The sequence below is a fragment of the Arvicola amphibius genome, chromosome 14, assembly GCF_903992535.2.
Source record: "Arvicola amphibius chromosome 14, mArvAmp1.2, whole genome shotgun sequence".
Classification (NCBI taxonomy): domain Eukaryota; kingdom Metazoa; phylum Chordata; class Mammalia; order Rodentia; family Cricetidae; genus Arvicola; species Arvicola amphibius.
This window is the reverse complement of record NC_052060.1, coordinates 57,267,996-57,294,544: the sequence shown is the minus strand read 5'-3', so window position 1 is coordinate 57,294,544 and position 26,549 is coordinate 57,267,996. Positions and strand designations below refer to the sequence as shown.

Here is a 26,549-nt window from a genome sequence, read left to right as displayed (position 1 = left end):
TAGACCTCCACACTCACGATGTCTACGGCCTTACAAGAGACTACACACAGAATCAAACAAAGTTAGGCTTCGCCAGGATTCTTTCTGGTCATTACTCTTAGTTGTAAAAACACAAGGTATAAAATAACATTAACAAATTTACTTTAGAAAGATTAACTAAAGGCACTTGCCAAGCTAAATACATCCTGGGTTTGAACCACAGCACAGAGAGAGAAGGGGAGGGAGGGAGAGATGACAGCCATGAAAACTGTAGCTGTCAGTCTCAACAGTGGTGTGCAATGTTCCAGCACTCCAAGGCTGTCAGAGCTGTACAGCATCGGTGCTTAAAAAATTAGCAAACTAAAACAGGCTTGAAAAGCTTGGATAAAAACAACTTAAAAACTGATGGTGCTGGAGAGACGGTTCAGGTGTTAAGGGTACTTACTGCTCTTGTAGTGTTGGTCTTTGATTCCCAGAACCCACAGAGGTGGCTCACAGCCTCCTCAAACTCCAGCTCTAGAGGAATCCAATACTTTGGCCTCTGTGGGCACCAGCATTCGTGTACACATACCCACACATAGATATATAATTTAAAAAGTAAATCTTTTAAAAATTTTAAGATGTGAACTATATAAACAATTTCCTCAATGTAACATTAAAATGATGTAAACTAGCACCCACCAGGAAGGTAAAGTTAGCTTCCTTTAAGTGAAGAGGGAGCGTGGCAGAAAGGAGATGTTGTAAGGAGTTATCAAGCTAACAAAAGCAGCCAACTGAGCCTAGTTTTCCTAGTTCTACTGATTACAATTCTCCAAAACAGGCTATGAGTTAATGCAGCGCCCTGTCCATCAGAGACAGAGCTTTGTTCACTAGTGGGTAGTGGAAGAGGATGGGCTGCTGATCTAACTCCATGGTAGACTCCTGACCTTGCATGCTAAAGGTCCCTAGGCTCAGCCCCTAGGGGTTGGGGGCAAAAGGGCTGCTTGGGACTAACTATGAAACTGGCACAGCAGCACCATCTGCAATCCCAGTATTCTGCTCCAGTAGGAGCCAGAAGAGCCTTCATCTACACAGCAAGGAGTACATAGTGAGATTCTGTCTCCAAAGCAACAGTTCTAGCTTATTCGTTTGTGACAAGACAATTTACATGCTATTATGGCCTGTATGCCTTTGTATGAAAAGGTCTGGAGAGAATGCGTAGCTCGTAAGTAACTACTGCCTGCCAAGGGGAAGGGAGGACATTCTACAGCTCTAGAACCGCGGTGAGGGCTAAGGACCTCAGCAACACCTCCACTTCACGCAGCAGAGCCAACACCTGGTAAAGTCTACCATCACTAAGACATCCCTAACACCACAAAATTGGTACAAAAGCCCTTCAAGCAGTACTCATTCATATCACTGCCGAGAAAACAGCAAAGAGCTGCTGAAGCCCATCAAGTTTCTCTAAGCAGAACCCGGACTCTCACTCTGCACTTGTGCTCAGCATAGTGAGATGTCAGAAGAGGGTGCAGCCCAGCACACTCCCACCCACACGGAGCTCTGGAGCCAGTGACTTCAGCTAGGGTTGCTCGTCTGTGCGCCTTACCTTTTTGGAATATATATATAAGTTAGGTGTTCGGCCTGGCACTGGAATGCCGGCTTTAGTTAGCTTTATGAAATACTTCTGTACACGACTGGCAACCTAAGGAGACACAACAGCTCTTTTAATGCAAGGAAATGATGCGACATATGCCAAGCTTCAAATGGTAACAATTAAATCAAGAAATCACTTTTAAAGGGTTATCAAACACATCTGTATTTTTAAATCTTAACAAAATCATTTCAAATAAATTTAAATTTGTGTGATTTCAAAGCTGAGCCCTTCATTTCCTTGGTGACACTGGGGAGCACAGCAGGAAGCCCGTCTGTAGTGACACAGGAGGACATGGGGGGCTGTGTGTGACACAGGAGGATATGAGGGGGGCTGTGTGTGACACAGGAGGACATGGGGGGGGGCTGTGTGTGACACAGAAGGGCGTGGGGGACTGTGTGTGACACAGGAGGGCATGGGGGGCTGTGTGTGACACAGGAGGACGAGAGGGGGGCTGTGTGTGACACAGGAGGACGAGAGGGGGGCTGTGTGTGACACAGGAGGATATGAGGGGGCCTTCTATGTTGTGCTCAGGAAGACAATCCAATGACATGAATGCAAAGCCACAAAACCCACGAGCACAATCTCACCAAAATGATCCTGCCAGCACACTCCCTAAACACTCAAGAACTAAGAGCTACAATGTCCACTATGTATGAGCTCTAGGTCAGCTAGGGCTACATAGTGAGATTCTGTCTCAAAAACAATGGTTCTAGCTTATTTGTTTGCGACAAGACAATTTACATGTTATTATGGCCTGTATGCCTTTGTATGAAAAGGTCTGGATAGAATGCGTAGCTCGTAAGTAACAACCGTCTGCCAATACTCTCACCAGAAAGTGAGAACAGGTTAAAAAAATTTAAAAATATATATTTACTTATTTATTTACTCCCACACCCACCAAAAGACAGGGCTTCTCTGTGTAGGTTTGGAGCCTGTCCTAGAACTCACTCTGTAGACCAGGCTGGCCTTGAACTCACAGAGCTCTGCCTGCCCTTCCTACCAAGTGCTGAGGTTAAAGGTGTGTGCCATCACCACCCAGCTTTACTATACATTTTTTTAAATGTTTTGCATTGATGCAAAGCAGGGTTACTTAGACTGTCTCTTCAATCAACATAAAGACAAGCAATGCTAATCAACGTAAAACCAGCACACACAAGAGCGACTGTTGCAGTTCTGTGAGTGTGGCAGAATTGCCCACTAAAAGGCAACTGCATGCACAGCCTGCATGCAGCCCTTCCCATCACCTGCTTGGCTGTCCGATTGCCTAGTTCATCTGCAATCTTCTGCCACCGCCGAGATTCTACTTCTTCAGGAGGGTATTTCAGAAGTAGTTGTTCAAGTTTTTTCTGCACCAAACCAAGAACAAGTTTTAAGTGAAAAATGTATTCCATTTAAAACACTCAATTCCAAATGTAGAGCTCAATAAAAATCAGTAATAGTAGTAATAATAATAATAATAATAATAATAAAAAATTGGATTTCTAAATAAATCCATTCACATTTTACTGCTTTCTCTACTCTGGAGGCCAATTAGAGTGTCTCAAAGTAGAAAACAGGAAAACTTAGGAACGTAAGAGACCACAGGCAAAATGAATGAAAACACTTATGTAGGTCCTCATAAAGCACAAGAAACCAGAGAGAAATACATTTGGGTTGTGTACATCCGAGTGAATGCCACTCCCCAACTATATCTGCTCCAGAATGTGCAGAAGATCCTCTGTAGTGCTAACAAAACCACATCCGTTCACTGGATTTAGAATAGTAAGTCTTCCTCTTCTATGCGATCTGTCATTCAAGCATCTGATTGGGGACCACAAGTCAGCTTCTAACATGACACAAGCCCACAGATATACAACCTAGCTCCACATACATCAAGCTCACACTCAACTGCAATCTGACAGAAGTGTCACAGGCATGCCAGTCTGGGTTCCCAGCTCCCTGACAACAGAAATTAAAACCTAACGTGAAGGAGCTTTGCTTGTCTTGAGGATTTCCTCTCAAAGCTGCTTCTCAGAATATCCGTCACTTCTAGCCTCCCTCCCAAACCCAGGGCTTTTCTTTAAAGAATTATCCCCAAAAGTTCATACACCTTCAAAATCCAAATTTCTTAAAATATGCAAAAAGGTATACAAAAGTAACTCTAAATATTTTAAACTCGTGATTAAAAGGAATTACAATGCAAGAGTAAACACTTGCCTGGCGGTGCTAACTCTACTCTTAACAGTTTAGATTGTCTTTTACCCCAGATAAGCTACATGTGTGCATCACCTGCTCCTCGACAGTCCACAGCTGGTTGAACGTCTCGGGTTTGGTGTCATCACAGAGACGACCTCTTATCATCTGTGTGTAAAGAAGGCTTTTAATAAAGGGGAAAACAGCAAGGATACAGCCAAAGAGCACACAGGGAATGTTTTAGAATTTCCAAACTATCTCTGCATATTTTATATACACCACCTATTTTCTGATAATTTTTTCATATTCTTGTATTTCATTTGGTTTTAAACTCTTAACAATCCTCATAAATAAATGACAGCAATTTATCTCTAGAAACAAGAAATGTGGGTTCAAAATTGAAAAGTAACAAATCCTACAGAGACAAGGCCACATCTGAAATCCTGTCACACTCCACATGCCACTGGTCCTAGGCACAGTACCCACAAAGGCCATTTAAAATCCATAAAGAACCTACAATGTAACTGGTACCAATCACATTTTTAAGAGACTACAACTTGAAGACTGGAACATACACAACAGCTAAAGGGTCTCAGCTGGCAGGCTGGACAGACAGTTTCTGGTTACCCTCAGAGCTTATGTGCCCATTATTTGTCAGTAAATGACTCTTCATTTTAAGAATACAGAGCAACAAAACGTTAAACATTCTTATGCTTCTCAGAAATTTCCTATTACTTACCTGAGGACGATTATGGGAGCCTTCTGGACCATCACTCAAAGGCAACACAGAGTACGAAAGGGACTCTCCATCCTTCTTAGCATCTAAAGGACTTTTTGGTCTAGCGGGCAAGCCTACTAAAAGTAAAATCATACACAGAATTATTCAAGCAAGACATTACAAGACATTTTCCTCATTAAATTCTTACCATGTGAGTTCTTACCTTTATCAAAAACTAATTTAACTCTCCTAGTATGTCTTTTGCGATTTTTAAATTCTCTTTCAAAGTTCCCAAGGCTGTTGGTATATTGGTCCCATACTATCTCAGGCAACTGAACAACTCTCTGTGGGTATGGAAGCCCTATATCGGCCTGGGAAAAAAGACAAAAATATCAGAGTGCCAATCTACATTAGCTCAAGAAGACAATAGGTACAATAAAACGTAAGAGGCACACTGTAAACACTATTCTTTGTACTGCATCAGAGCAGCTGCACGACACCCAGACCTATCAGCTCTAGTCACAAGCACACTGGAAGTGCTCGATGCACCAGGACACTCCGAGATACACACTCTGACATTCAGTCGCAAGGTTGTACCTTATCTGTAACATAATAAAAAATGAATTCACAATCTATAAGTCTGCCACATATAAAACGTATGACATTTTTTCTTTCTGGCAGTGTTGAGCATCCCACACCATAGCTATATCCCTTGCTCTAAATTATGACATCTAAAAAAAATGAAACTTCTAAATTAAATCTAGGACAAAAAAGTCTTCCTAAGCAACATAAACCTCGCCTGTTTATTGAGTGTCTGTATTTAATATTTTTAAAAAGTTAAGATGTTCAATAACACATCCATTTCTGAATTAAAAATATTATAAATAAAACCTGGAAATGAAAAACAGCCAACTGCATGTAAATCCAGTAAGTATGCCTAAATGCATATTTTTGCTTACCAGACACAAAGCGCATGCATTCGAAGTTACATTAAAGTTGATACATTATTTCTCTAACAGTTGTAATTTAAGCTGCCAAAAACTGCCATTTTGAGAATGTCTTTGTGCTACAGCAAACTGTGTAATAATGATAAAAGATGGAGATATTTCCCATTTATTTATTATAAGGGCTCAGGCTGTTGTTTAGGTTTTATTTTTTTTTTTAAATCTTTGAACCATGTCTCTTGTAGCACACGGTGACCTCAAATCTGATGGGTAGGTTTGAGGATGACCTTCTACTCAAGAGCCTCATTCTTCAGCCAAGTTTTGGGATTCTAAATTTGCACCATACTGGACCAAGGGGAGCCTTATTTAACAGAAGGTACAATATAGCTCTAAAACCAATTTTAATCAGTCAATACATAAATTATATATGTATTATGAAATACAGTGTTTACTGAAACCAGAGAAAGGAACGGTACATTGATGACATCTCAGTTACCCTGAGTCCATTACATATTGATTTTATTTTCATGTTTTCACACAATGCTAATATTGAGGCTTTCAAATCTATTAAGCAAGGCTCAGTGGTAGCAGAGCACTTGGTTCCAGCCCCAGACCAAAGAGCAACACCCCCACATGACGTACTTGTGCGTAGACAGACATATCAATTAAGGGCTCCGTAGTTTGAGTCACTTAAGTGTACATCTGAATGGCTCACTGTTAAAGTTTGTTTTAAGTAAAAAAGAAAACTAGTTAGTTTCACACTAAAGGGGAAAAAAGGATTTTTCAAAATTAAATGGAATTCATAGTTTCTCTTCATGGATTTGGTTATGCCTATGCCTTAAACATGTAAAATAAATTTGTGTTACCTCTATAAACATTTGCTTTTTCTCTCAGTAGCAAATGCAACCCAAACAAAAGCAGTTAATAATTAACAAATGCTCTGCACCAGGCCTCAGTTCCACATCCTCGAGCCCTGGAAGCAGGAGAAAGTGATGCGCGGAGGACAGAGGAGGAGTGAGCACATTGCTCTGTCCAAACAACGAGAGCTTAGTTCTCTTCTCCTGGGCAAATCTCACTGTTCAATGGGTAGGGGGAATATGACTAACCTGGAAGTGGGGGCGGGGTGGAATTATATATTCTTAAAGCACAGACAGACTCATAGAAAGACATAATTATCTTAAATTACCAAGTATACTCCAATCAATGTTTAAAAGTACCAAAGTACATTTTTTTTTTTTTTTGGTACCTTCTTCTGGAGTTTTTCCACAAATCCAATAGGATTTTTTAGTGCTTCTCTCTGGTGTTTGCCTAAACTTTCCAGGTCTTGGACTGCTTGAGAACGCTGAGCCTCAAGGACAGCAATGGTCTGCAGCAGTCTCTGGTAGCTGGAGACAAAGAGAGAACTCACTAGAGTTTTCTACTGATAACAATAACTAAAAACTGAGTTCAAGTTATCATCTACTAGATATGAAGTCACACAGTCTTTTTCAAGTTACCTGAAAGAGTTTAGTAAAACATATTACTGGGAATAAATGAGGTCTTCCTGAGTTACGAAGTACCTAGTCAGAAAACATCAGTTAGAGAAAGCAAAGCCTTCTTCCCCATCTTAAACCTTCTAATTCTTGAACCTTGAATGAGTTCAGAAAATAAGAAAGCATTCTGACATTCCAGCAACCAAAGTTTTAAGGAACTTCTTAATAAAAGATCTAAAATCACATTATTTTCACACAAGGAGACAAGGCAGCAAAGGCAGCCCTCTGGCTACTGTGCAGGACATTAACGTCTCAGTTACATTTTCTTCCCAAAGCCAGTGGCCCACAGGCTGATATGGTAGTAGGTCACAGGTTCTCATCTGCTCAAGCATCTCCTTACCCTTCCTTCTCCAGCACTCAAGACAAAGGCAACTGTTGAAGGCATTTTTATTCCCCTATCTGCAAAGGTTCTCTTAAAATAGCAAACATCAATCAATGTACTTAGCATCCTGGAACCTCAGTACAGTAGAGAAACATTAGCCAGTTCATTCTCATTTAGAGTCTTTTTGCTAACACTGTCCTGAGTCTGGAATACTTAGTTTTACATAAATACACATAGAAATGAGTAATCCCAAAGCCTTGAATATGCAGAAGCTTTTCACAGAAATAATTACAAAGTCACTTGAAACTCACTTTAAAGTAAAAGGCTGTGTCCTTAAAATATCAAAAAAACTGAGCAGTTTTCCTTTATGGTCCAAATGTATTTTGTTTCTCAATAGACTGTGACTCCATAATGGAAAATATATCCGGGAGTTTACCTTTTTTTATTCAGGCAAGGTATAATGCACTTCCCAGCATACAGATGCTCAGTAAGTATTTCTTGAATAAGCAACTGTTTGATGTTTTGCCCAATCGGAAGCAGAGTAAGTCTTGTAAGTTAGAAGCCACAAAGCACCAGACACACCTAAAGTGAAACTGTGCAACCATGAGACTCGTGGTTGTGCTTCTGTTTGACCTGATGACGAGCTGAGCATGACCAGAACTGTATGGGGCTGTGTACATAGCTTGAGGCTATCTTGGGGTACAGGAGATGCTGGGGGGGCATGAAAGCATAACTTTTGAACTCCAATTTTGCTTCCTTAATGTAAACAAAATGACTAGAAGGCACAGAATAAATACTTAAAGCCAGAATAATAAAAACCTGAAGAACAGGGATGTGACATCAAGTGTTCTGGCCCAATGTAAATCATTTCTCAGATTCGTCGGAGATCTTGCCACTTTGGGAGGGATTACAGTGTGCATCCCTGGATAGACTGGAACGACACCCAGTCTGACACAATCTATTTTCAGTCCCACCCTCAGCTTTCTCCACATTCAAAAGCAAAACCAACAAGTCAGTTTACGAATGAATCCAAGGTAAGACTCAGTTGATCATTACCAAAGTGAATTAGATGTGGAGCTCAGGTGTAACAATGATGGGAGAGAGTATGTCATGGGTGTGCAGGAGTGAACAGCACTGACCAGCGTCCCAGAGAGGGACAAAGGCATGTAGCTGAGAACTATCACACTGCTCAGCCTACTTTCTGTGTTTGAAATTGTCCAAAATGGATTATTTTTTAAAAGAAAGAAGGTTGAGCATGATGGAGTACACCTTTAACCCCAGCAACTGAGAGATAAAAAAAAAAAAAAAAAAAAAGGTAGGTGGACCTCTTGAGTTTGAGGCCAACATGATCGAGATAGTGAGCTACAGGCCAGCTGCAGCTACCTAGTAAGATCCCGTTTCAAAAAAGAAAAGAAGGGTGGGGGGGGAGAGACAGAGAGAAGGAACTGTCTTTGATCCGAAGTAACAGAGAAAGCAACAGTGTATGGTCCTGGTCAGATCACACCTGTGGATGCATTCAGCTCTGCTTAGCGGATGATAAGCCTGAACAGAAAAGATAGATAAACAATTAAGTAATAAGAAACAGTAATGAAGGCCAAATGCGATAGATTATACCTTCACTGGGATGAGGCAGAAGAATGGGAAACTTGAGGGTGGCTTAACCTACAGACTAAGACCCCCATATGAAAATACAAACAACAAAAACATAAGAAGGTCTAACATTCATTTTATATACTATATGCTGGACATGGCTATATCTTAAGTTTCATAAACTTGAAACAGGTATCATTTGTTACTTAAGGCATACTACAAAGAAAACTCTTGCCTCAAATGGAAGATGGCAGAATGGTATCTATTCACCACAGGTATTAATCCAAATATTTAATGAGAATCCAAATATAATACAGAGGGGGAGAAAAAACCTGAAACGCCACAGAACCAATAAAACACTTCGCTCTGGCTATTCCCTAACCTCCCAGGACACAGAGCGACTTGTGAAAACGACGGAAAAGTCACAACTTGGCAGCAGGACAGCTGAGCGCCGATTCTGTAAGAACTCTACCCAGTTCTAAAGCTGATCCCCGGGTGACACCAACCGAGTTCTCCAGTTTACTTTATGACACTGGCACGCAGACGTTCAGCTTTCAGGCTAGCGGGCAGTATCTGACTAGAGCACTTCTGAGTTATTTTCACACCTTTCCTTTACTGACTTTCATGAACATGAACGTTTGAACAAACAGTCTGCAGGTCACCCTGACGTCTAGGGAAGGCACTGAAGGAAGCAGTAACTCAGCAGCGTACTTTACTGTCTTTTTCTAGGCAGGGATGCTGAATGGACAGCCACGAATGGAGAGGGAAAGACAGGAGAAAAGAAGGAAAAAATGTGCTTGAGCGTGGCAGCATCTTTCTCTAGGGTCCAGGTTTCCGTTTCTACAGTGGAAAGAATCCTTAAGAGCTCACATGGACATTTTAGCCTTAAAACATAATGTGGAAACTTTTTTTTTTTTTAAATCTAGCTTTCAGACATTCTGCCAAAAAACTTGGTCTAATTCTTCAAAATAATCTTCAGCGAGAAGATCTGTGGTTTGATCCCAGGTTTCAGCATCAGATGAATGGGGGAAAAAATAAGGACAAGACTGCTCGCTCCTAGGTGTGGTAGAGGATGAAGTCAACCGTAGACAAAAAGGAGAGCACAGCCAGCGGCAGGGACGTCTGCAAGAGCTCTGAGCCAGGCCACAAGGAGAGAGGGTAAAGCCAGCAGAGTAACGAAAACAGCTGACTATATAGAGAAGGACAATGGGATACGAGCAGCCATGTCACTAGGCAGGAAAAATTTAGGGTAGAGGGCCAGCCATACTCGATTAACAGGTAGGAACTAAGTGATGCTGGGAGAAACTGGTGGTCAGGTCTGCTCTGATGTTACATAGGCACCTTAGCCATCTGTCCAGGATTTGAGACCTAACGATAACTGAGAGACAGAAATCTAGTCTGTATCAGGAATCAATACAACCATGGCTTGCCTGAATTTATAAATGAAGCTACAAAGCCACACACAAGCGTTTACCTACGAAGAGCAGAGTGACTGCACAGAAACCACACTGTCCACAAAGCATAGGCATTTGCTCTAGGTCTATGAGGACGTCTGCCACAACCTCCCACTCTATATGCCTGCAGAGGACACAGAGGCGCGACAAATAAATCCAAGTAACACACAATGTTGGATTACACCTCGCGGGAGAGAAAAACAGTTAAGGAGAATTGAAGGGATAAATTAAAAAAATTTAAATACAGACTGTGACAGAATGTAGATTATTTTATTGCACCAATATTAAAATGGTGGGCACGATACTAAGTATTTAAAGATATGTAAGGAAGTGCTCTCATCTGGGGAGCAAATGCATACAGACAATGAATGGACAAACACTGGAGGCGACCTGGAGACACAGTACTTGCCTAGCACCCCAAAGCCTTGGGTTCAATCTCTAGCACAGCAAAACACAACACAAACACAAAAGGAAGAAAAAAAACCCCTCATCTTCCCCCAGGTTGTAGGATTCTATTTAAAGCTTCGAGCACACAGGCACTCTATACACTGATGGCCACCGGCTTCAGAGAAAAAAGTAAGTTGAATTTGTATGTTGGGGGAAGGAGGGACAAAAGAAACAGGCACCAGTGAGTAACGGGCAGATGTGAGTAAAGGGCACACAGATGTGTCTCAGTCCTTGTCTGCACACACTGACAATCACAAGAGGAGCAGACAGCAGTGCACGGCTACAACCCCACACGAACAAGTTAATGAAGCCATGACAGTGGCAGCAAGCACACCTTGGCCCGCCGGCTGGCTGGACTTGAGCCTGCACACACCACAGACTGGTTGGTGCAGCAAGAACTGACAGTAACCACAAGAGACTCCAGATCCAATCCCAGGCAGCCCCAACAGGGAGGACTCCAACATCAGAGAACCAAGACAGAGCAGCCTGGGGGGCCGGAGAAAGCCCTTGCCGTGGCTCTGCAATCAAGACTCTCCCCAGCTCCTAGTCCAGCGCAGAAGGGACAGGTGTGGCTTGGTATCTATACCTCTCAGTACTCTAAAGACTTCCTCTACTTTATCTACATTTATTTATGTATCATTTTTCTAACTGGATTTCAGCATTTTTCCTCCATAAAATTTACCATTTTTCTTTACCCCTTCTCTTTCTCCCTTTGTTTCCTTCATCATGTTAAGGTTTACACTCTAATTTGCTTTCCTGTAACTGCTGCTGGTGTCTGTGGTACTGTTAACTGATTTCACTGTACTCCGTATCTGGTGTGTGTCACTGCTGCTGTTACAGTTTGTTTTACCCTTCATAAGCATGACCAGGTGGTGAATGAGCACTCAGGAAAAGGCTGCTCACTATGCCCATATAAAACAGGAGGCTCACACCTCCTACTTAAAACTAAAAGAAATATGAAAAAGCAAAGTAAAATTATCCTTCTTCCAAATTCATACCGCTTCAACAACTGAATTAAAGGACACTGAAACAGCAACTCCAAAATCTAATGTAATTGCTGGGCGACACACTCTGGAGGCAGAGGCAGGCGGATCTCTGAGTTCGAGGCCAGCCTGGTCTACAAGAGCTAGTTCCAGGACAGGCAAGGCTACCCAGAGAAACCCTGTCTCAAAAAACTGAAAAACTAATGTAATAAAAGATTAGTGACCTGAAAAATGATTCAATAAACAGAAGAATGAAGAATTCAACTTAAGACTTAGATAAGAAACCTAGAAAATCAGAAAGTCTAGCATGGAGAAGATCTAGTGTGTGGAAAGCTCAGGAAGTCAGACTCAACAGGAAGCATCTGAAGGCCAAGGAAAGAGCAGCAGGGTCTAAGAGAGCCAGGGCAGTATCACACCAGGACAGCAACTGGAAAACTGCAATGCCAATCACAGTGAATCTCTGCTGCATAAGGAGGAATCTAGACTAAAGGACATGCAATTCAATCAGTAAAATTATCATTCAAAACCTCGCAAACAGCTGGGCGGTGGTGGCGCACGCCTTTAATCCCAGCACTTGGGAGGCAGAGGCAGGCGGATCTCTGAGTTCGAGGCCAGTCTGGTCTACAAGAGCTAGTTCCAGGACAGGCTCTAGAAACTACAGGGAAACCCTGTCTCGAAAATAAAACAAAACAAAACAAAACAAAAAACCTTGCAAACACTGGGATAGAAATGTACATCCATCCATAGGCAGCAGCTACAACCCAACAGATGAAATCAGAAAAGAACTCTGCGTCATAATGCGATTAAAATTGCAAGTCACAAGAACAAGTGCTACAGGAGAAAAGTGCCAGGTCACTCACAAACGAAAAAGCTGTCAGAGGAACAGCAGACAAGACAACACAGGCTAGAATATCTCAAGTACTGAAATAAGCAAATCAAAAGGACTACAGTCAGCAAAGCTATCCTCTAATTAGACGTGAATAAAGAAGATGCTCACAGGGAAAGGATGACAGAAGTCCTTAGAGACTAGGGAAGCCTCATTCTCACTGTAAGAACTAATGAATGACCGCGAGGGCGGGGCCTATGCATGTGAGACAGGTGTTGGGATCTATGAACTCATAACGCTGGATGTGGTAGCACACATCTGTAAATCAGCACATATACAGCAAAGTGGGTGGTGGAGACAAGAGCCATTCCACCCCACAGAAGCTTAGGGCCCAGCACTGGCATACCATGTCATGACCAAGAGATCCTGCCTCAAGCAATGTGGAAGGCTGGAACCAACTCTCAAAGATGTCTCTGACCTCCATATGAATGCTGCTGTATAGACATGCCAGGGCACGCACACACAAACACCTACTGAGAGTTGGAAAACAGTCAAACATCGTTATCAATAACCCAATAAGCATCCTAGATGAGTAAGGAGGAAAGAAAAGACAAAGTGCTTAATCAACCCAGAAACAACAGAAGTAAAAGAATTAACACACATTCCTCAATATTAACCCTGCTGTAACTGTCTTAACTCTCTTGGAAGATGCAGCCTGCTAGTGACTGTGGTATACACTTGTAATCCCAGAGCTCAGAGAAGTAGGGTAGGAGGATTCCCAAGCATGAGGCCAGCTAGGGCTGAACTAACAAGAAACAACAGGTTAACTGCATTTAAAGGGGAGGGCTGGAAGCCGCCCTTTTGCCGTGTCTCGTGAGTGGGAAGACACAGACTGAAAACAGAGAGGTGGAAAAGATCACTGCAAAGAGAGTCTGGAGGCAAGACCAAGGGGTGGCATCTACTCTTAATGCCTAATAGAGCCAATTCCAATGAATTTTTTTATATTTATAAAAACATAAAAATGTAAAACTCTGTGGAAAAAGTTACAAAGAAGATGGAAAAACCCTTACACTGAAAACTATAAAATAATAGTTAAACTTTCCCATACTACTTGTGAAATCCAGACTCACACAATTTTTAGGCAAACCTGTGTTGTAATCTGCAGGCCTGGTTTGTCACCTGGGCACCCTGTCTCTTTAAGAGACACACTCCACTCCCACATACCCCCTTTCCACCTAGTCAAGCTGATCTCCTGCCTCTTCTCTAGCCTGAGCTCTCTGTCTGCCCTTCTTCTGCAGAGGTCGCTTCTACCCCTCCTCCGTCTCTCCCCCCTCCCATAACCCACTAAGCAGACTCCATACCGCAGCTCTCTCTGCATGGCGCATCTATCAATCTCTCACTCGAGGCGTCTCCCACCAGCAAGGAGTCTTCATGGAGGCCTCGGGTGGCCTGCCACTGCCCCTCGTGGGACCAGCCTCGGGTCACCCCTTGTTTAAAAATGATCACATTACCTGTCATAACCAAAACATGATTGTGCTACCATAAAAAGTCAGAGAGATAAATGGACCAGAAAGCAAAAAGTAAAGCCATATATCGATGACCAATTGATCTTTGAAAAAGGTGTTAATGACACAATTAACAGGGTACTCTCTTTAACAAAATATATGTAGAAGAATTAAATTACTCAGTGTCACACCAATTATAGAAAGCAGCTCAAAAATGATTGAAACAAATATTAAGACCTGAATCTTCTATATAGCAAAGGAAACAATCATCTTTAGAAAGAAAAAAAAAACTATAGAATGGAAGAAAATCCCATACCATATATGATCATGATTAGTAGCCAAAATACACAATGATTTAGACAGTTCACTCACAAGAAACCACATTGAAAAATAAGCACTTGGGAGGTAGAGGCAGGCAGATCTCTGTGAGTTCAAGGTCAGCCTGGCCTACAGAGCAAGCTCCAGGACAGTCAAGGATACACAAAGAAATCTTGTCTCAAAAAGCAAACAAAACACAAAAGTCAAATAACCTGACTTCACTTTTCCTAAAGCAACATATAAAAAAAGCCAACTGGTTCAACAGTAACTTATCTTAGAGACAAGTAAATCAAAACCACAATGAGTACCCAATTCCACTAAGAATGGCCACTACTACACCACACCTGATGATGTGAGACAGGCCAAAGTCAACACATGACACTCTGAAAATATCATACAAAATTACCTTCAGGCAGTGTGTAATTTGTACATAAAACATAAATAACTAGCTTTACCTTTAGACTTGAGCTGCATGCATTTCAACATGCCCCATTATCTATTAACAAACATCAGCAAATCTGAAATCCTTTCAGTCTGAGCAATTCTGGTAAGGAATAGTCAGTCAAGCTATAGACAGAACCTAGAAAGCAGATTGGTTATCAGAAGCAGGTAGGCTAGAGCATTAGGGCGCTGTCAGTCACAAAATGAATAGTTTAAGAATAAGATACTTTCCATAACCTGGTATAGTGTAAAGGACATATCTCAAATACCATGCCGCAAATCCTAAATATATAAGATTATTGTCAGTTAAAAACAAATTTGAAGGGCTGGAGAGATGGGTCAGCAGTTTAGAGCACTTGTTGCTCTTGCAGAGGCCCTGGCTTGGATTCTCAGACCCCACAGAATAGCTTACAACCATTTGTAATTCCAGTTCTAAGGCATCTGACATCCTCTTCTGGCTCTGCAGACACCAAGAATGCACAGAATGTATGCATATTCATAAATATGCAAAACACCCAATACGTACAACATAAAACCTAAACAAATTATAAAAATGAAATTTTCATACCTTAAGAGAAAATCTACAATGTATGCCAAAAGACAAGAATACTTAACAACTGTTTATAGCATGTACAGTTTATCAAGTAAGACTCAATCACACCTCAGTTTATCCGTTTGTTTCTGGGATTAATTTGCCAGGACACATGCCAGGCTGTGAAAGAAGCTGCGCTTTAGGAGAAAAACAGTAGGCGACTGTAGCAAAGTAACAACCACAGAAGAGGAGGGCTGACGAGGCTGCCGCTTTAAGGACAAGCACTGAGCTGGAGGCGGCCCGGAAGCAGAGCATTTTCTTGCACAAGACTCTTAATTCAATCCCCAGCATCACAAAAGGGCACAGATTTCTGTTACTTTATGACACCTTTTCAAATCATAAAATTAGAACTCAGAGCATAAATGTGACATGAAAATAAAATCCTCATGATTCCAACATCATAAAATAAAGTTGTCACATTTAATCTAGTGAGAAAAATATTTTAATGAGTTTTTACAAAATACAGGGGGAATATGAATGCTAAATTAATTTTCACAAAATAAGTTACAAAATAGGTTTTTATTCAAAGCACAGAGGAATAAGAATTTCTGCTCAATAAATTTATCCATTTTTTAAAGAAATTACCAACACTATTCTAAGTACTCACAAATATCTCTAAAATTAAAGATTAGGCCTAAATATTAAGAAATTTATAGTAAATAATACACATCAATAATAATGTACAATCAGTTCATAATTGTAACTAATGCCCCATTCTGACCTAAGGCACTCAACAGACGAGCAGGGCATCTGGGAACTCTGCAGTATATTCCCAATTAACCAGTAGACCTTAGAAGTCTATGCTTTTAAGGGTGCCCTTTAAGCTAGTAACATGACTCTTAAGAATTCCGGGGGGTGGGGGAGAGTTAAAGTTGGGCAGTGGTGGCGCATGCCTTTAATCCCAACATTAGGGAAGCAGAGGCAGGCGATGAGTTCAAGGCCAGCCAGGACTGTTACACGGACAAGCCCTGTCTTGAAAAACTTAAAAATTAAGTTTCACACAAGGGCAGGGCTCTCTCCCATGAGAGAGAGAGAGGGTGGAATCCTATGAACTGGTCAGACACAGTCCTCTTCCCTACCCTTGCACAGTGGTGGAGTTGGTGTTTACTCCCCCAAATACCCATTTTCTTTTAAATACCCAGTGTACGTTTTTTAACATTATCATTGAATTTACAATACCTTTACAATATAAAGAACACTCACGAGTCTAATTCCCAAGACCACTTTGTTGCTCTACTTAAGAGAACAAAAAACATATTTAAGATATTTCAATATATCACACAATTTGGCTCAAGCCAACCAAGTTGTTACTTTCGAGTCTGCTGGACGTCAGTTGGACTCTCATGTTGGTAGGCTTCTACACACTTCACTCCATCATCAGTGACTGCTTTTCCTTGTTAAAAACAATACTATCTAGGACTGGATGAGAACACTGGCTGCTCTTCCAGAGGACCTGGGTTAATTCCTAGAACACACATGGCAGCTCACAACTGTAACCCCACCTCCAAGGGACGGGGCCCCTCACAGATATTCAATGTAGGCAAAACACCAATGCACATAAAATAAAAACAATAAGTGAATCCTAAAAAGTTAGTTTTTATATTTTTACATGACCACACAAAAAGTAGAGGTATGCCTTAGTGTAGATCAAGTAAATCTGTAAACCACTCTATTGTACTTACATTATAAACAGAATAAAACACACAAAATAAGAAAAACATCCTTTCTTCTTGTCTCCCAGGAGATTATCTCAAACATTCATGATAACTATCTCCTACAATCCTCTGGGCATTTTATGTAAGTGTATAACTGAGTCACCTTTAGCAAGTGACCAAGTGCACAACTCCCCCGACTTGACTCTAGCCCAGCACATCCACCACTGGAAAGGAAGCCTTTTCCCACTAACAGCGGCCTCTCACTGCCCACTCCCAGCGCCTCTTCTGGTGCACAGAGTCCTAGACCATCGCAGTCATGAAGACTCACAGTACCCACTGCTTTCTAAAGCTGCTGCTGCTTGTATGCATGAGTGCTGTGCCTGCACATCTGTCTGTGTGCCATGCGTGTGGCTGCTGCGGGCAGAGACCAAAAGGTGCCTGTCAGATCTCCTGCACTCGAGTGCGAACTGCTGCGAGGGACCTAGTAAGTGCTGGGAATCAGATCCGGGCCTGCGAGAGCAGGTGCCCTCAACTGCTGAGCATCTCTCCAGACACTGCTCCCTTTTCCTGGCCAAGTAATATTCCACAGCAGTAACATTCCTCCAGTCTAGTGGGCTACACAAGACTGAATCTGTCCAAAGGAGAAACAGCTCACACAAAGGTGACCCCAGCAAGAGACTGTCCACTGATCTTCTCAGCCCCATAAAAAGACAAACCATTCATCTTTCAAGTCCTTCAAACAACCTCAACCAAATTCCTACCATTCTGTACTTTCTGAAACCTATAGACAAAGCTCAAGACTGTAAAAATACATTTAAAAATCATCTTGATAATAGAAATTTTATCTCACAATGCACTGACTACGTGTTTTTATTCTTATTTTTCATACTCCCATTGTAAAATACTAGTTTGGCAGCAGGCAATTATGCAGACTACCCGTCCCTAAATGCACTCCAACACTCTTCCCATGTGTAGGCTTAATGAACCGTGCGGATGGCTGTGCAGCCTGTGCACCTGCTTTTTAAAACCTAAAACCCAGATCGCTTTCAAATGCGTTCTGTAGCTGTAAGTCATTTCAAATAAGAATGTAGCTTAGTGGTAGAACTTTACCTAGCATGCATAAAAACCTAGGATCAATTTTTCCCACTGAAAAAATAAATGAAGGCTTTATTACCAGAAGTATGCTCATTTTTCTGAAATTTTTGAACCAGGATGAGGGCATGGAAATTCTCCTATATAGCCAGAAGAGGTCCTCAGAGCTTGTGTTCTGTTACGTACAATTACAGCAGTCATTGTTCACTAGAAGAGAGCACACACACAGTGTCTGGTCCGTCGGGGAAGAAAGAGACTTCGCGTAACTAAGAGGGTTCCCCTCTGTTGACAAGGGATGATAGTCAGGAAGACCAGCATGGATAGACCACAGCAGGCCTTCAGGCTTGCCCATCCTTTCCTTTGTAACACAATGTCAGCATCTACAACGGTACTTTTCAATCTTCTCAATGTTGCAGCCCTTTAATACAGTTCCTCATGTTCGTAACTGTAAGTTTGCTACTGTGTTATGAACTGTAATGTAACTATCTGATATGTGATTCCAAATGCATTGCGCTCCGCAGGTTGAGAACTGGAGAAATGAGAGTTATAGAAATCACAGAAGGGAAGAAACCCTGAGAACAGTTCAATTTACACTCTTGTGTTGGGCTGCATTCACAGCTGTCATTGTGCACGTGAGGCCCATGCGCCTCAGATTAAACACACTTGGTTAAATGAGGCAAGGGTACTCAAAGAATTCGGGAAATTGGGCTGAGATAATTTTGAGCAGGAAACAGCACTTGCCACCAAACCATGGGAGAAAAATCAACATCTCTAAGTTGTCCTTTGACCTCTACAGGCTGCTGCCCCTCCCATTAAATAAAATGTTAAAAGAAAACTCAGGAACTCCAGTTGACCCTGGCCAGCATGTGAAGTAAGAGGCAGACTGAAGGTGTAAATCACAAACAATCCCACACCAGTTTGGAGTTATGATTAATAGAATGGTTATTTAAGGGGGAAAAAAACTTACAGATCACCATCCCAGCCAACAGCCCTCAGCAATCAGGAAGGGAGCCTAGTCGCTGGAAGCAGAGCCGGAAGCCAGAGAGCGAGTGGAGGGAAGTGGCCGCATTTTTAAAAAGAGACCACGCCCCAATGGGCTGGTATCTCAGCGGCTATTGGCTGAAGGAGCGGAAGGAGCTCCTGCAACACCAGACAGCAGTGTTGTAGATGAGTAGTTACTGTCGCCAGCGTCTACTAGGGTAACTGGGAACTCTAAGCTAGCACAGAAAGCAAGAAGCATTTCAAATGATGCAGAGCAGAGGTGAGCAGACCTCAACCACGGCTGGTGGGTGAGTAAAGAGGCTCCTTTTCCTAGACACTGCCAAGTTAACTGAAGGACGCTGAAAATGGTTTGGGAAGCAGTAATAAACTAATTCCCATGTATGGTCTACTCAGGTTCCTGCGTGACACGGAAAAGGGAAGATCGGCTGAGGGAGAATGATCTGAGATTGGGCTACCCACTGAATCCACTACTACACAGGTGACAGACCTCTAAGCCACATCGGCTAATGAGAACCCAGGGAAGGATATAAAGAAGACAGCCGAGCAGTATCAAAAGCAGGTGAAATGCAGAGAGAAAAAGGACAGTCCGAGTCATGTAGACAGCAGTTACAGAAGAGATGCAGCAGCATTTACAATGTCTGTTCAGCCTTGCACCAGGAGGGAAAGGGGGCATGTTCTCCGTGTCTAGTACAATCACGCTGCCTTTGTAAGGGACTTAGAAAGAAATTCAAGAATTTGAGTCTACACTTAAATGAGATAGCATTTCAAGACTGCAAACATTATTTAGTTGTAACCTCAAAAAAACAATACTGCTTATGAAATGCACGCTCTACTGGCTTCCCGTGGCTCCTCACATAACTCTACCTGTTGCAGCATTTACGCAGCTACTCCAGGGGAGGCTGGAACACGGATTCAAGGAAGGAGATGATTAACGAGCACAGCAGAGATAACTACTCATGCTTTACGGGACAGCAGAGTCAACTGTAGTTGCCCAAGAGCATCCTGTACTTCAAAACAGGAGACATAATGTTCCCAGAATAAACAGGGACATGCTTGAGGTGACACATGTAACAATTATCCAAATCAGGTATGTATAGTTTGTAATACTGCACTAAGTCTATAAAATACACAATCATGTGTTAATCAGAAAGACACTTGCTCTTGACTATAATGAGTCTCTTATTATCAATAAATTGTGACCATAAACTTTCCTTCTAAGAATTATTTTAAGAATCCAGTAGTATACTACTAAAATAAAGAGAAACAATGTAGAAAATGTAGAAAGTAGCAAAATAAAAGGTAAATAAAAAAATTCCAAAATAAACAGCCGAAAGCACAGTATTAAAGAAAACAAATTACTTCAAAACATTCTAGAATTTTTTTTTAAATTTTATTTTCCAACAGAGTCTCACTATATATCTCTCTGCCTATCCTAGAACTATGTAGGCTGGCCTCAAACTTAAGAGTCTGTCTCTATGTCCCACATGCTAAGATTAAAGGCTTGTGCCACTACACCGTCCACAGTTAATTTTATTTAAAAAGAAAGCTGGAGCACCCATAGGTTGGCTCATCACTATCTGTAACCCCACTTTCCAGGGATGTGGTGCCCCTTACTACCTCTGCAACGGCACTGGACATCCATGGTGCAAAGATATACACGAGAGCAAAGTACCCACACATAACAAGCAAAGTAAGTAATTAAAGGCCATTTATTAGTAACTGGGTTAAACTGGTACTGATACAAAGGAACACATTCCCATGCCTTTCTAAACACAGTCCACAGCAGACTTCATCCAGCAAAAGTTCCAAAGACTAAGAAAAAGCACCAAGACTCCAGACAAATGAGACCACTTATTATCTCAGAATGACCTTTCCAAACCCCATCCAGTTTCATGTCTTTCATGTACTTTCTCTTGCTTATCCTGTGAACTCTAACTTCTGCTCAAACCACATCAATATCTAACCAACAATACATCTTTCAAGTATTAGCTAGCTCTATTCTTTAATTAAAATTCCTATTATTCAAATTCAACTCAGCTTCTTTATTTAAAATCTACGTCTACTTACATGAATTTTTGGGCTATAAAAAAGTCAATCCTCACTGTCACAGAATGTCAGGGCTGGAGGTAAAGGTCAACATAGAGGCTGAGTTCAACCCTCGGTATCTGAAATAGTGATAATGACTATTTCCAAGTAGTGCTCAAACAGCAGGCGGGAGGAGCGTCATTAAAGAAACACTCCCAGCATACATTAAAATTAAGTCAAGATGGGCATGCTAGCACATGTCTTTATTCCCTGCAGAGGCAGGTGGATTTCTGTGAGTCGAAAGTCAGCCTAGTCTACAGGGCAACAGAGTGATCCTGCTTATAAATAAATAAATAAATAAATAAATAAATAAATAAATAAATAAATAAATAAATGGAGAAGAAAAAGAATGAAATAAAGGAAAAGATCATAATATAACATGAGGCTGGAAAGCTGGTCAGTGGCTAAGAGCACTTGATGCTCTTGTAGTGGTCCCACAACGTGGCTCACAAATATCCATTTCAAGGGATCTGACAACTTCTAACGCAAACACACAAGCAAAACATTCATAAATAAAATAAAATACATATTTAAAATAAACTTTAAAAATAAAATTAAGCCAGATAAAGGGCTGGAGATGGGTCAGCAGTTTCAAGCACTTACTGCTCTTACAGAGGACCAGTACCCATCTCTGCAATCTTACAGCCACCTGTGAACATAAACCCGTGCAAGCTCACAAAAGCAGATACTCACAGTTATGGCAGAATGGCACTGGATGACTGTCTTGATGGAGACTATAAAGAAGCAACTGTTTGTCACATCCTAGGCAACAGACAATGCAGAACCATGACGAGTGAGAGAGGACAAGGTGAGGAGCAAAGTGCCACGCTGGCCGTTCTTCCCAGTAGGAAGAACTGAGCATATGGAACAAGAGGTGTCCTGAATAGACTCAGAAAACAGCTTGGGAAAGCTGAGGACTTAGAATATGTAGGACAAGGCACCAAAGAGAAAGGAGTAACAGAAAAAAGCCCCACGTCTATACGGAGCCTCTAGCTAAACACAAAGCTCCACAAACCTAACCTGAGACGACCATGGAGCTGGACACAAAACAACTAAGTGTTGACAGAGCTAGAGTCACACACATTGCAACCATCCGGAACACAGATTCTCTAGGCAGCACTCGAAGAACCAGTCTGTGACTGGAACCGTATTACACCCAAACGTCAGTGCCTTAGCCTTTTCCCAACCTTCCCATATGTTCCTCTCCATATGGCCACTCAATCAGATTCTTTCAAGTATTTTCTGTAGTTGATCAAATAATTTTTTTCCTGGCGTCTGTGAACTTCTCTAACACTGCTGAGGGGCAAAGAGAAGTCGTAAGTTGTCACATGAGAAATCACAGATTCACTTAAGGACCTCTTTGTGACTGGGGACAGAAAGAGAAAGTCTTGAGAAATGAAGATCTTATTTTGCTGTTCTCTAAGTCATGCCAACTACTGTCAGAAAATGTCAATCAACTGTACTAAGTCACTCACAGAGTGAGAGAATTGGTCACTGCGGGTAAGATACCTACACATGTTGTTAAAGAGAAAAACTTTCTCATGCATGTGGCACCTCAAAGAAACTACTGAACATGACTAGTACAGAAGTTTTTTTCCACAGACTATAAAAATTGTGAAATATAGCTATGAAATACTAAGCCACAGAGATGCCAAAAGAACACAGGAAGTGAAACTACTGGAATATAAAGAAGTCAGGAATCATACCAGATAGAAAAGTAGACCTATTATCACAGTGATGTCACAAGTGTCGGTCCATGGTCTCTGCCAGCGAAGACCCTAAACCAGCAATGTTAAGACTATATTTATGTGCCAGTATACTTATTAGAGCAGAGAATTATATAAAATCACCTATATTACCTGAAAATTAAAAATTTTTGGTAATGGGCCTGGAAATGGCTCAGTAGTTAGGAAAACCAGCTGCTGCTTCCAGGGTGTTTGGTATTCCAGGGTGCAGGGTTCCCATCACCCACATGGGGGCTCAGCACCATCTAGAACCCCAGTACAAAGGGACCCAACTTCCCTTCCTGGCCACCATGGGTACACAGACATACACACAGGCAAAACAACCATACACATAAGAAAATATTTTAAGTTGGCAACAATTCACTACATGTTTGAATTAGTCAATGACTTACTCCTGACAACAAATGTTATACTTCAGACAGAGTTTGCTCCTGCCATCAATCCGCACACCCAAAGCCTGGGTCAAGTTTGGTTGGTATTCTACAGCACTTTCTATGAGCTAGCAAGGAGCACGGAGCACCCTCTTCCCCAGTAGCTGCTGACTTTCATAGACCACTGCATTCTAAACCCTCAGAATACCCTTTGCAAATTAACCAAATCCTCTACATGAAGCCACCTGTTCTTCACAAACACACTATTAAAACAAAGAACATGAAAGCAGCTAAATAAGTTAAATGGGGGTCATTCACCTAAAATGCTGGTTCTGATGGATTAAAAATGAGGGCATTATAATTATAGTCAGATTGTTTAAAAACCAAACACCAAAGATCTGCTCTGTAAGATTCCCAATCTAAAAACTCCCTAAGTCCCTGGAGGAAGTCTTCACTCCGTGAGGTTAACCAGACATGGCTCAGATTACCAACTAGAAAACAGAAGTTTGAGTCCAATCATAGCACTCTTGTAATCCCAGCAACAGAGGAAAGGGAGTAATGTCAGAAGCTCAAGGTTACCTTCAGCAACAGCACAACTTAAGGACAGCCTGAGCAACAAGAGACCCTGTCTCAAAAAAGAAAACAAAATAAAACCCATCATTTTTAAAGGCCAAAGTGTGACCCATTTCTACCGTGAGCTCATGATGTTTTTTGTGTTTGCAGAGCAGTACTAGACATGGAACCCAGTCCTCGTACACACTCAGTATGTATGCTACCACTGGCACGAGACTCTACTCTACAGCCTGTGTAATATACCTAACTTTGACATACATCACCAAGTTTCATTTCTAGTGATTACCTTTTGAATTGAAAAAAAAAATACTAAATCTAAACCCTAGGACCTTAAAATCCTTATCTGATCCTGAAAGCCAGAACCTCAAGGCTTACCAGGAAGAGCAGCCAGTTAGGCAAGTGATCTCAATCTGCCAGGCCACTAAAGGAGCATATTGATCTTCAAGGGACTAGAAACTTTTTAGGGAAAGTACTGCCTTGGACAATACTACTAAGAAGAACACATTTTCTAGCCTCTTTTTCAGTTAGCAAGTAGAGTTCTCTATTTAGAGGAAGAATAAGCAAAAGTACAATGTGAGCCACAGTCAAGTACCCTAAGACTCAGACTCCCTTCCCTGTGCTGTTGACGAACCTGTCATGAGCCATGACTAAAGCTAGGACACTACAGTATCTTCTCAAACATTTGAGAGTGACAGTCTTTCAAAGAGATGGATAAATTAAAATGACAAGGCGAAGCCTGCCAATTAAATCATTACTGTTAGCTTAGTTTTAACTGTATCAGGTAGAATCGGAGAGCCTAACTCTTTAAGAGAACACGACAGCAACCATGGGATTTTCTATTAATACACTTTTTGTCTGAGATGGGGTCTTGTAGATTGTGTGCAGCATGGCACCTGGCATTAATAACCTGCTTTAATTGGCATCAGAAAGTAGGTCGTGGTCCCTTCTGGCAGAGTACTAATGAATACTGTAGGCAAGGCTAAATCCCCAGTTTCACAGGCAATGAGCTAGAGAGCTTTTCTAGCACAAAGAGTACTGGGCACCAACAGAGAGGATCCATCAATACCACTTTCAAAGCATTTGAAATTCCTGACACTTGAAAGCACGGGAGCATCATAGTGATGCTGTTTTTAAACAATCACTTGGCTTGTTTTATAGTTTTGTTCTTTAAAAGCCAATCATCTCTGATATTTGGATAAAAAAATGGGAATAGAAACAAAAAGGGATTTTTATTAAAGAATTTACATGCAACATGATCAAATACTGCTTTCTAAGAATTACTTCAAACCAAGATACTAATCATGATCATCTCTTTCCATCCAAGAGCAGTGGTAGAGCATCTGCCTACCATGCAGACCCTTGGTTCTGATTTCTAGCAATGCAAGCAGAAAGCAAAAGAAAGTAAAACCTAAAATTAAGTGTCATTTTCAAAGATCCAAGATAAAGCAAAAGATAACAGGAGCAAAATAAGTAATTTCTTTCACCCAGTCACTCAATGATGCATCAGCACTGAGCACTGTCCTCATAGAGTAAACAGCAGCCCAACTCCAAAGGACTCCATGCCCCATGCTGATGTACAAGGAATATCACCTTTTGGGAGTTAGAGCCACTACTTGGATAATTATCTTATGGGAGTATTGTCCTTAATAACCATTCTATCTCAATTTTAAAAGTAACAAGAGTGAATTACTATTTCCCAGAATCAATGATGAGTCAAAACTGAAGAGAATACCCTGTAATAAAGACAACAAAAGTCAAGGGAACATTGTTTCCTGGAAGGGAAGGTGTGGCTCAGGAGCAAAACAGGAGCCTCACATTTGCCAGGCTCTCAGTTCAGAAAAAACAACATAAGTTCTGGAGAAATTCAAAGTCATTTAAGTTGGAGCTAGCCATGGTGACAAAAGCTCGAAGCCCCATGTTCTCAGGAACAGGGGACTCACTTGAGTCACAATTCAACACTAACCTTGGTGACACAGAAAGATAGCCCCCATTTCAAAGATAAGAAAATGAAACAAGATTATCATTTTTTTTTTGAGGTTTTAGTTGCTTCTCTAAAACATGTTTCTTTGTACCTATAAACAATCCCCCCTTTTTAAAATTATTTATAAATGGAAAACATTTGTAGATTTGTTTGGTTTGTTTGGTTTTTTGAGACAGGGTCCCCTTACATGACCCAGGCACCCTCCCTGCCTTGGCCTCTCATGTTGGGACTGTGTGGGTGTGCCACCGTGTACCAGTTATCCTATTTCTAACTGAAATCTTTCATTTATGCACTTATTGTATTTTCCTGCCTTAAACTGATCTCTCATATTATTAGACTTGGAACCTTCTACAGTAATTTATAAAATCTTTCTTAAATCTGGTTTTAAAATACAATTTTAAAAGAACATAGGAAGCTGGGCAGCGGTGTCACATGCCTTTAGCCCCAGCACTTGGGAGGCAGAGGCGAGCAGATCTAAGTTTGAAGAAAGCCTGGTCTACAGAGTGAGTTCTGGGACAGCCAGGGCCACACAGTGAAACCCTGTCTCAAAATATCTACAAAAACAAAAACAAAGAGCACAGAAAAAAAG

General features: G+C 41.4%; 1 protein-coding gene across 6 annotated transcripts in view; it reads right to left on the bottom strand.

The window, feature by feature from the left end:
- The window catches only part of Zzz3 (zinc finger ZZ-type containing 3), a 69,870-nt gene that overhangs the window by 9,681 nt on the left and 33,640 nt on the right, over positions 1–26,549 (bottom strand). For 5 of the 6 annotated variants that reach the window (XR_005283077.2, XM_038310893.2, XM_038310894.2 and 2 more), the window contains 6 exons: positions 6,693–6,831; positions 4,726–4,873; positions 4,524–4,639; positions 3,881–3,952; positions 2,857–2,958; positions 1,565–1,660 (listed from right to left, as the gene is read on the bottom strand). Coding sequence is in view for 5 of the 6 variants with exons in the window: in XM_038310893.2 (XP_038166821.1) it covers positions 1,565–1,660; positions 2,857–2,958; positions 3,881–3,952; positions 4,524–4,639; positions 4,726–4,873; positions 6,693–6,831 (673 nt within the window). In the remaining variant the exon portion in view is untranslated. The remainder of the gene's footprint in view (positions 1–1,564; positions 1,661–2,856; positions 2,959–3,880; positions 3,953–4,523; positions 4,640–4,725; positions 4,874–6,692; positions 6,832–26,549) is intronic. The other variant, XM_038310896.2, reaches the window with a different exon arrangement.